At 42.7% G+C, this 11,286-nt stretch overlaps 1 protein-coding gene and 1 long non-coding RNA gene across 3 annotated transcripts in view; both read right to left on the reverse strand.

Moving 5' to 3' along the window:
• Positions 1 to 11,286, reverse strand: part of LOC118165182 — a 452,777-nt gene that overhangs the window by 209,253 nt on the left and 232,238 nt on the right. The window lies entirely within an intron of this gene.
• On the reverse strand, positions 2,241 to 10,896 carry POLR3F (RNA polymerase III subunit F). Its single transcript, XM_035323112.1, has 9 exons — positions 10,763 to 10,896; positions 10,330 to 10,447; positions 8,557 to 8,624; positions 7,542 to 7,609; positions 6,649 to 6,761; positions 5,930 to 6,073; positions 5,068 to 5,175; positions 4,161 to 4,352; positions 2,241 to 3,561 (listed from the first exon to the last, which is right to left on the reverse strand). The coding sequence occupies exons 1-9, from the start codon at positions 10,816 to 10,818 to the stop codon at positions 3,484 to 3,486; spliced, it is 945 nt and encodes a 314-aa protein (XP_035179003.1). The 5' UTR covers positions 10,819 to 10,896; the 3' UTR covers positions 2,241 to 3,483.

The following is an 11,286-nucleotide window of genomic DNA, read 5'->3' on the forward strand; positions in this document are numbered from 1 at the left end:
GACCCTGCTGTACCCACACAGTGTGGTTTTCTCCCCAGTACCTGCTCTGCTTGTGGAGGCAAAACAGCAAGCCTTTAAATTTAAAGCCTTTAAAACTTCTTTTCTTTCTCGTCTCAGGGCAGCCACACCAGGATGAGACAGCAGATGGCACTCGAACAGCACCAGTCGAACAACCACCACTCCACCTCCAGCAAAGGTGTAAGCAAATTAATTAATTAAAAAAAAAAAATCCAAACAGCCAATCAGCCACAATTTTCATTATCAAAGCTTTAAGTTTGTCATTGTTTTATACTTTGGACTGTAAAGGCTAGGCGCGTTAAACAGTACCTGGTGGCTGTACTTTCTCTCAGTTCACAGTACAGCCTGGCACTGTAGTTAATGTTTCTCTTGGAAACAAAAGCAATCCTGCACTTCATTTCACCTTAAAATGGCTTTTGGGTGTGACCTCCAACTTGCCTCGGGACTGCTGCTTACCACTGGCGAGCTGCACAACACAGGGCTCACGGGAATGGGACTGAGCTCTCCAACACAAGAGGTCGAGCACCATCAGATGAACCATCACGCTTAACACCTCCAGCAGCAGGTATCAGCTGAGAGGTATCAGCCGAGTACGCCTGCTGAAGTGTGCTCTCTTGTTATGAGGCTAACATAAAGAAAGGAGCAGCTTGTGCTTCCAGGTGTAAGATGTTTTGGTGGTGATGTGTTCTGATGTTCAGTACTGCAGCTAGTATAACTTCCTTAAAACATTACATTTCATACCACATTTTAGTGGGGATAGCTTTGCCAGGTAGGGGGAAAAAAATGAAGGAAGCCTGGGAGGAAAAAAGACAATTAATGTTACCTTTTGGTATTTATTCTTTTTAAACAGACCGGTAGTTCAGACGGGTTCACGAAGATTCAGAGTGACAAAGATCATTTTTCTTATTTAGACAGATCAGAGATTCCTATTTTACAGGTAGGAAAGTGAAATTGCTTTATTTTTTTTCTATGGGCATATTTTTTTCCAAAATTGACAAGTCTGCTAAAAACTGCAATGCTAAGAAGGTTCAGGGACCACAAAGATAAGGTCATCTAAACCAGATAAACCCAGTATAAATGAGCCAGAATTTGAAGGGCTTAATAGACCAGCTCTTCACTTCCTAAATCTGTTCACTGACAACAAGCTCTCTGTCCTTTTTCTTATTGCCAGTGAATATGGTCACACGACAAAGTGACACACTTGCATGATAAGGATGTGTTGTTTCCCTGAAAGCTATCTTCTAGCTGAAGCAGAGCACAAACAATTTGTGTTATCTCTGCAGCAGCAGGATGCGCACCCTGTTGTCTTAGGTCATCTTTGAAAGCAGGAGGACAAAGGCAATCCCAGGCCCACACCTCAGCCAAACTATCTTTGGCCATATAAAGGATGTCTGAAGCATCCTTTATGCCAAGTCTTTTATGTGAAGACTCCTTTCAGTGAAGTTAGCAGCATTTTTCTCAGGCTTCATGTGCTGAGGGGTTAAAGGCAGCAGAGAAAAAACAAACACATAATAATTTCACCCCCACATCTCTTTTTTGACAACACTTCAGCCTCTGTAGATAAAGGGGTGCATCCCTGTCTCATCAAGCAAGAGACAAAAAGAGACAGCCGTGGGCATTCACACTAGCTAACACCAAAGCCATTCCCCAGATGTGCCAGCTTGTCATCCTAGTTGTCTGCTCCAGTCTAAGACAGCATGCCTGGCTGCCTCTGTATATACACCTTCCCTTTGTGGGACAGGAAATACGTATTTTATTCCTTGCACTATACCTACCGGCATTAGCTTTCTGTCCACAGTCCACATTGTAAGCAAAGGTGCTTGACTGTTGCCCTCCCAACAAAGCGTCCAGGAGGGCTCATCTTCAGACAGAGTTCTGAAAAATAGCTAGATGCAACAGGTCCACTGTTGTGCTCAACCCCACTAATCATTTCCCAGCACCGTGAGGCTAACACAAAGATACTGAGTGGTTGTGCAGACATCCAGCAAGGCTGAGCCATAGGAAACAAGTTGTACTGGGACCGGGCTCTCCCCACAACTTCACTTTTCTACAGTGCCCTGCCCACGAGTACTTCATCCCAGCCCTCTGGTTATTCTGGCTGGCAGAGAGCTGGCTGTACCATATATGCACAGTACTTTAACTTACAGAAAAGGGGATGACTTCTCAAGATGTTGCTCGATTACAGATGAAGGAAGAGGTGATGTAACTAATTAGCATAACAGTTGGTACAAAAAGTCTGTTTACTTCCAAAGCAGGATTTGAAGCCACATTTCCAAAGAGTATCACATCTCTAATGCTGCCAGGTATCTGTAGAGCTGTGTCTAGTTTCCTCAAAGAACACATCCACGTTCCAGCATGCCTTGGGCCACCATCAAGGGCAATAGGCTTATTACAACACAATTTATAAGTTATTGCCAATTCATCAGTCCAGAGATGCACAGAGGAGCCAGAGAGGCTATGCTTACAAGAAACACAAACTGGCTCCACATCACAGGAAGAGCAGCTCATGCTTTTTGATGATATGCCAGTATCATGCCTTTCTCAGATCACAAACCAAGGCCAGGGGGCGTATTTATGTACAAACAGCTGTCACTGGCATCTTTTGCAACCCTGAGGGCATTCAGACAGTCTGTAAAAGTTTTCCCTGTACCTGTAGTTTCAGACCAGAGGAACTGTTTCTCTTCTGGAAAACACATCTTTACAGAATACTTACAATCAAAATTTCAGCTGATGTGTGTGTACATAATGCAGCTGCCAGAATACAGCAACACAGATTAGATGATCCTCTAGCCATCAGATGAAGGAATAAGTACAGATACATCACCAGATGACGACAGCAGCAGAGAAAATGAAGCACAAAAATACGTAAGAAAAATCCAACAGCGTTTTAATGATAAATTAGCAGGTAAGGAAGATGGTAAAGAATCAGTGAGTTCTATTTAACATATTTAGGATCTTTCCCACATTAGATCTTTAGCCTCCAATTAGACGGTAGCTATCATGGGGAAAAAAGTGTCAGCTTTAGGACTTAAGCTCCCATCTGCAGCATTAATCTGATCGCAAAGTTTGGGATCTCATTCTTGGCAACACTCACCAGCAAGTTTTTCTGATCGGCTGATGACTTATTTTCTCTCATTTAAAGCAAATGTTGGCAGGGTACTCAACACAATCCTTGAAAGTGTCACGTCACCACCCAGTTCTATGACATTTTTCAAGTCACACACATTTTTATACAAGAATGGATCTGTTTTCACTTCAGCCTTGATCTTCAGTCCTGGTTTGAGTTTCAGCCCACTCACAGGACACAGAACTGATGTGTTGCTGCCTTATGTTTACTTGAAAAACAAAGGAACTTGAAGTTGTCTTGATGTTGTTCACAAATTTGGAAGTCCACTTCTAAAAAAACAAGCTGCTTTGTCACCTTGGCTATATGGAATGAATCCAGTTTACAGTTTTTCTTTCACCTTAGAACTCTAGCCACTCTGTCATATAAATACAGTTTGATGGAGAAATCTCACCACCTTCATGGCAATCATCAAAAACCTGGGAAAGAAAGCCCTGTGTCAAAGTAGTTATGTACAGCAAGCACGACTGAACTGAAGTAGCATGGTCTTATGTTTTCTGCTCCTTTCCCAGTAGAAAAACAGTAGTCTACCACAGGACAAAGTGTAGGAAGTCCAACACCAGCTCTGAAGAAGAATAATGTGAGTGTAGCAAAGCAGAACAGACCCCATGGTAGTAAATGATGCAAACAAACATGCCTGGCAAGCTTCACTCACGTATCAGTTCAGGATCCATGCAGAAAACACCAAAAGCTAAACAGAAGTTAGCTTGTTAAAATATAAATAGGTGAAAAACTTGGGATCAGATAAGAAGTTTTATTTTGGAACAGGCTGGACTTGAAAGCACCCTGTTGCATACAGTAAAGGAAAGAGACAGCTTGTAAGTAGGCATCCTGGTCCAAACTAAAGTCTATGCCTCTTACATTAAGATGCTAAATGATACTCATGAGCACAGTTGGCTTAGAAATCCACAAGAATCACTCACAGGCATAACCCTGATTTATGCTGGCTGGCCATTTAAAAGGCTGTATCCAAAATTTGCATGCACCCACATATTCACATACAGACTTTGTTACTTACCGGGCAGAGTCCGCACGGTGTCCTGACTAATCCGGTAGGTTGTATGAGAGGACTGACAGCTCTGTACAACTTCATCTGTCCATCAACGCTGCCTACCGTCCCTTCCTTTGCAGCAATAATTGTCATCTCCACTTTTCCATCATATATTAGCGTATTTAAAATGGTTTCAATGTCTTCCATTGACAACTCTACCTAAGAAACAATTTGTAAAATAAATACAGAAAAGATGTGCCAATATGTCCTGCAAGGAGGAAACGAGAGTAAACTCTCTAACAACTCCAAATCCTTGGAGTTCTAACCTAACCCAGATGAAGACACAGTTCTTACTGGGCACTTTATGGGGTTGTGCAGATACAAAAAGTTAAACAAACACGTCCTTCCTCCCAGGCACCTTTGGATTACACTAGTCTTGATTGGCCAAAAAGGATTTTCCTACGCACCTCAAGTATCTACATCATCCTAGCATGGTACGTTTCCAGCTTTACAGCAAAACAGTTGTGGAAGAAGAAAAAGTCAAAAAGTACTGAAGATACGTCTGTCAATGGTGACCAGTAACGGCACTGTTGTTTTGTCCTTCTAAAACTGTTTGAAGTGCAAAGGGAAACTGGAAAGAAATTATAAAATGTATCCCAGGTGAGTTTATGAAATGAAAACTGATTCCAGTTTCCATCTGCAAGGATGCGAACACTAACGTTTATACATCTTTGAAAACCTACATGTACAAACTATCCTGTAATCCCATACAGCACCATTGACACTCCTCAAAAAGCAACAGAGCAGCAACAGCCACCCCCACTTCAGTAACTGCAGGGTACTTATCAGCCCCTTACCAGACTTGCAGGACCTAACTCCTGTACCTAGCCACGTATTAACAATTTTGAGAGAAGTAATACAAATCTGTTCCGACCTTACTGATACCCAGTTCACAGATGTATTTCCACACCTCATGGGATGACGCAAATGAGCTGTTCCTCTGTATCATGGGGTTCTGTTTGCTCTCTCGAGCTGCTTCTGCCTGAGGGAAAAAAACAAGGATGAGTTTTAATCAGTACTCATCGACAACAGCCCCCTTCACAGTTCAGTTTCAGGCAGACTGAAAAATGAAAGTTAGATTGCAAACCTTTTCTGGGACATGTTTTCTATTTAGTCCTTAAAGTTATGCCCTCAAGATTGATGTAGGTGAGATAATGCAGTGCACATCCAAAGGTAAATTTTATGTCATTTGGTGTAAAATTGCAGGGTAATTTAGATTGATATGAAAGAATATCAGCATTTGGTGTTTTGTTGACAGAATGAAAAGTTTCTGCTCTACCTATCACCTTGTTCGTTTATTTAACAGAAATGCTGCAATCTGCCTAGGACTTGTTCAGTGGAGAACAGGATTCTGCAGTTAAGACTAGACAAAATTGTCTTCCAGGCACAGCTGCCTGTCTAGTGCCTTTAGCCTCTCAGAAATGAGCAGCCCTGAAGGGAAAAAAAAAATGCTGTTTTGTTTGCTCCTGTGTCCTTTGCTGCCTAGTTTGTCATTGGAGTTTGGAGGTAGAAGGTTTCACTCCCTGTAAAGGGTGCAACAATATGCATTATTAAAATGCAGTATCATCACACTTGCTGTGACAAACAAAAACGCAGCACAGTTTTGCTGATCCAGTTGTAACAATGGGTAACAGAAAACACAATGGCAAACTTAAGCCTTGTCCATCACTGGTTTTATAAATAAAAGAATTACTTGCACAATACAAATGGAAGATTGGTTTAGCAGTGGCACTCACCTTACTCTGTAGAAATTTAAAACATTGTTGATTTAACACCTCCACAAATTCAGACTCGAAGTCTTGGTCACTGTACCAAGCCCCACCAGTCACTGACCGGTCAGGCTGCAGGTTATATAGCATATACACCTTCTTTTTGGATGCCTGTTAGAGAAAAGAGCGCAGCTCTTAACCCATAAGAAAGGAAGATTTAAGAAAATATCTGCAGAAGAAATAGTTTACTACACCTAAAATCTAGGGCACAGAAATCCAGCTGACTCACGCTATCACTAATGTGTTTGAGTCCTAGATAACATGGACATAAAGAGAAGATTCATACATTTAGCGTCCTCATCGTTTCGTAACATACCATTAGAAGAGACAATCCTACTAACAATGCACACAAAATTCAAACATCACCGAAGATGATCTCCGAGTTTAATTTTTAACCTAATTATCCTCCACTGGCAAAGGAGGGCAGAAGAAGAGTATATTTACAGGAACTTGATGTATTTATTATTTATTTAGATTATTAATCATTTTGTTAGTAGCATGCTGAATATTTAGCAAATATTATGGCCTCTCATATCTGGCACACCTCAAACATTCATTCTAAAGGTGGAGAGTCCAACAGTCAGTGACCAAGTGAGTGGCAGAACAAAGGCTTCTCTGCTCCCAGTCCCCTGTTCAAACACATAGCTAACATTTGAAATAGTTAAAAAAAGTCACAAACTACTCACTGCCACGGATTTAACTGCTTTAATTAGTTTCTTGCTCTCCAAGTTTTTCAGTATCTTGTTGATCTCCGTTAAAGGCAGATTACTTTTGTATCTAATGTCCCTGCTCCAAATACCTGTTTAAAACCAGAGAAATGAACAGAAATTAATTACAAGAAGCAGCCACTTGTTTCTGCAAGTACTCACAAACCAAAAATCACAACACTGCATTGCTTGACTTGCTTGGCAACCATAGGATGCATTCCTGATCCTATGACTCCCAGCAAAAAGGAACAGTTAGAAGAGGATGGAACAAAAATCAACTGACAAAACAGAACACACATGCCACAGCCACCAAACTGTCCTTCTGCCCTTTACTCCTCCTCTGAGAGCTCTTAAACGCAGACCCCATTTGACTGCTAACATGAATACATCAAATAAACATTCTTGCATTTTTTTAGGTAACTAGTATTTCCTTCAACAACAACAGAAACTACAGCCAGTTCTACCTGCCATCTCTAAAACAGAGCGTGCAAAGACTGCTAAGAAAGCATAGTTACTATGTGCATAGTTACATAGTACTAGTTTCTGCTGGCAGTACAGCTGTTAAACCCAATATAGATAGCATGTTTTCTTTTAATTAGTAAGTGTTCTGCACAGATTGCCTCAGTTTCAGTCCCATAAATAAGTCATAATTCATATTCTGAAAGAGGCCCCCAAAAAACAGCTAGGAGAGGTTATTTTAATAGAAAAATGTGTCTTTCTTTGCTTTTAAAGGGGAATGTTAGCTACAGACTTGTTAAGGGCACTCTAGGTTTTTTATTAGTATTGTCTGGACAAACTTTTAAAAAGTTTGGACAGGAACAGTTCCATAAACAGAGTTAGTACCATTTACGGTTATAATTTATTAGAACTACCTTTGTTGCCTGCATCTTCTATGATTTGGTAAACCAGTTTCTCTTGATTGTCAGAGCCTTTCATTTTACTGTAAAGTAGAACAGACATCAGGATTTTTAAAAGGCCCAAAATTTGAAAGTTTTAAACTGAAGACAAATACTATAAAAAAAAAACACAATGCACAAAGAAAGAATCTACACAATCCATCCAAGTTTGCCAGTGAGAAGCCACAGTAAAGAGGTAAGTACCCAGTTTGAAAAGAAACATGAGTAAGCAGGAGTCACTCAAACTTGTCGTAACAATGGGGAATTCAAAGCCACATACTAACACAACTGTGGCAGGTCAAACACCCACAGAACATAATTTGAATAATCTGTCTCTGGAAGAAATGTCTACAAAGGGATAGTAGAGTGCTCCCACCTCTAAAACACAACTTTTCACTGGGCTGAGAAAACCTTAGTTCATTAATCTTTTTCTAACGCATTGTAAAGAGAGGTTGAGATGCCTGCGTTGAGGATAATTTTGAAGGATACTTCTTTCTAGAATTGTCTGGTGCTTCTTTCTCATATTTACATAGTCATCACAAAACATGGCTTGAAGGTGCATTTTAATAAATCAACTAAAGAGTATGAACAGCAGATCAAGTGGTCTCCTGGAACCTCTATAAATGTGAGCACTGATCATGGAACACAAGCAATGAGGAAGAGCACACAACCACAGTTGCAGATGGTATGGTCAAACTTTAGCTGGATTTCACCCAGCATAAACATCTGTTCACACAGATCACTTTGACAGTTCAGGAACTCTACTAGCAAATTACAGCGGGAGTTCCGTAATAGCCTCTGTTCAGTACAAACCACTAAAAGTTTCCAGGTTCGGCTCAGGGGAGTTAAATACTTGTTTTAGGAGGGTACACTTAAGTTCTGTAATATTCCTGTTACAGAATCCATGTTAAATTGCTTGGTGGCTTCTCAGCAATGAGGCACAAGCATCAGAATTGTGTTCAAACATTTATTCAACGAGTGCGAGGCTTACCTTGCGTTTTGAGACTCTTTGATTCTATACAGGAGACCTGCATTGCTCCTGAGGAGGTCCAGTTGCCCCTATGAGAAATAGACACAGCACATTTACTCTCCTTCAAACAGCTTGTTTTAGAATGTGGCAAAAATTCTCCTTAACTTATAAATGAAAAAAAGACTTCTGTGTAAAAAAAAAAAAAAAAGGAAATTAAGGAAATTTAACATTTCTATCTGATGGACACAACAATACTGTTGAGGCTATTTCTTCCCTATGAGTATCCATTTATCATTAGCTATCAGAAAAAAAAGAAAAATAAAAAAAAATAACAAAAAAGAAGAAGAGAGACACCTCCAGCCTCTTCCCACAATATCTATGCACTTTCTGTTGTTTCTCCTAACTTTCACTGTTGTACAAGGAGCACCAAGTTTTTGTATACATTTCTCTTGCTTCCCAACAAAACAATCGCATGGCCATCCGGAAATCAAGTTAGAGTTCTACTGAATTCAGTTCTAAATTATTTACAGTTATTATCTAACTGTATTGTACTGAATACAGTTCTAATTTCTAGTAGCAAAGGTTGTTGTTTTTTTTGGTTGGTTAGGGTTTTTTGTTTTAGTTATGTTTTGTTTTTTTGCTTAAGTAGAGATCACTGGAAAACTGACAGCCAGGACTGAAAATTACTGGCATCTCTCACACACAAAAGATATGTCCTGCCAGGCAGATTCCTATTTCCTCTTCTGGAGAAAGAGGCAAGCAATTAGACAATTTCAAGAACATACATATAACAGCATTAGTTCCTTACTCAGTTTGTAACAGCATTAGTTCCTTACTCAGTTTGTAACAGCATTAGTTCCTTACTCAGTTTGGGTAATTTCCAACACCCCTCCTTCTGAGAAAAGAACTGTCCCTCTTTTCAACAGTGCTCTCCCCACTGCATCACTCCGTCTGATCTATTTCCTGACAGCACATGCTTATGGAGCAGCAGCTAAGGAGCTGAAAGGACTCCTGATCTTTAAAGACCACACACATTTAGCTAATACTGAAGTTCATACCACCCTAAACCATAACTCAACAGCTCCTATCTACTCCCGAACATGTGGCAGAAGAAGTTGACTGCGATCCTCACTCTTATCTTAGGCTGAGTGCTGATAATATAAAGGGAAATGCCAAGCAAGATGTAGGAAATTTCTAGAAGATGCAAAAAAAAAATCCTCAGACGTTTCACCTGCTTATTATCAGAGTAATCCACAATCTTGGGATTTTGTGAGGGGGCTGGTGAAGAGCTTCACATGTAAGACCATAGGCTAACATCCATTCTTTCATCTCTTCATCTCTAGCTAGTTCACTCCCTACCAGGCCTTGTTATTGCTGTAGCTAACCCCCTGCTAAACCTCGGTAACTACTTGACTGTTACACACAGGAGCACTGTATCACATGCTGTTTTACATAGTAAATACAGAAAGTAATACATGGGGAGGAAGAGCAAAGGATTCTGCATGCATCAAAAGACTAACGTGTTACTTCTCAGCTTCCTAACCTATACAGACAAGTAAATATACACACATTAACCTTCTATTACAGAGTGGAAACTAAATTTTGAGGTATATTTAATTGGTTATGGAGACCCTAAGTGGTTACAGCAACCAAAAAGAGGCTGTGGTAACCATAAACGACATCAAACACCACTAATTCTACCCAAGCCCTGCCCAGCCGGCAGCCACCACGCAGCCCGTCTGTAGGAGTGGCACAGGGTGCCTGAAGTAACAGGGGGGGCTCCGTGGGACCCACCATGGAGAGCAGCCTGTTGATGGCCATGGCTCGCTGCTGGGCTTCCATGTGCGGCATGTCATTCTGGATGACCTGGTCGGTGATGCCGTGAGGGAACTGGTGGCACAGCTCGATTATCCTGCGGGAGGGAGAAAAGCGAGGTTAAAAACCGCATCATCCTGCATCCGAAAGGTCGGGGTCGGGATGGAAGGGCAAGAAGAGAAGAGCTCATGGATAAAATAGCGATGAAGTGCTTCTTGGTCGTGCCAATGCGCTTCAGCAAGTCCTGGAGAAACCAAACTTCGCTCCACGTTGTTTTTTTGCGCTGCTCTAAGCCCCGGGCGGAAAGTGACAGAGCGCAAGCAGCGACCAGGCAGCTTTAGAAACCGAACGACGGGAGGCAGAAGAGCTGCGGCCCCCGGGTCGCTCTTCCCGGCCCTGCGGCCCCGCTCACCGGCTCTCGATGTCCACCGGGTCGGGCGCCTCCGGCTTCACCCGCACCTCCGCCATGGCGCCGCCGCGGCGCGCACCGATGGCGTCGGAGCCGGGCGGGGAGCTGGGGGCGGGACGGGGCGGTTGCTAGGCCGGGATCGTGGCGTCTGTGGTAACATGGGGGGGGGGGGGGGGGGGGCGGGGGGGGGGGGGGGGGATCGAGGGGGGAGGGCAGGGATCGAGTGGCGTGGGCAGGGATCAAACAGGGCGTGTAGGTGCTCCGCAGCAGGGATCCAGTGGATATGGGCAGGGGCTCCGTGACTGGGATTGACGGGGGAGGGCTGGGATCGAGTGGGGTGGGTAGGGATCAAGAGGGGGGCAGGGGATCCATCGCAGGGATCGATTGGGATGGGCAGGGATCACAGGGACAGGCAAGGGCTTTGCAGCAGAGGTTGGTTGGGCTGAGCAGGGGCTGCCTGGGTGCTGTGGGGTGGGCAGGCCTCTGCTCCAGGACCGAGTGGGGCAGCAGGATCGTGTGCGGGGATC

Source organism: Oxyura jamaicensis, chromosome 3, assembly GCF_011077185.1.
Source record: "Oxyura jamaicensis isolate SHBP4307 breed ruddy duck chromosome 3, BPBGC_Ojam_1.0, whole genome shotgun sequence".
Lineage (NCBI taxonomy): Eukaryota > Metazoa > Chordata > Aves > Anseriformes > Anatidae > Oxyura > Oxyura jamaicensis.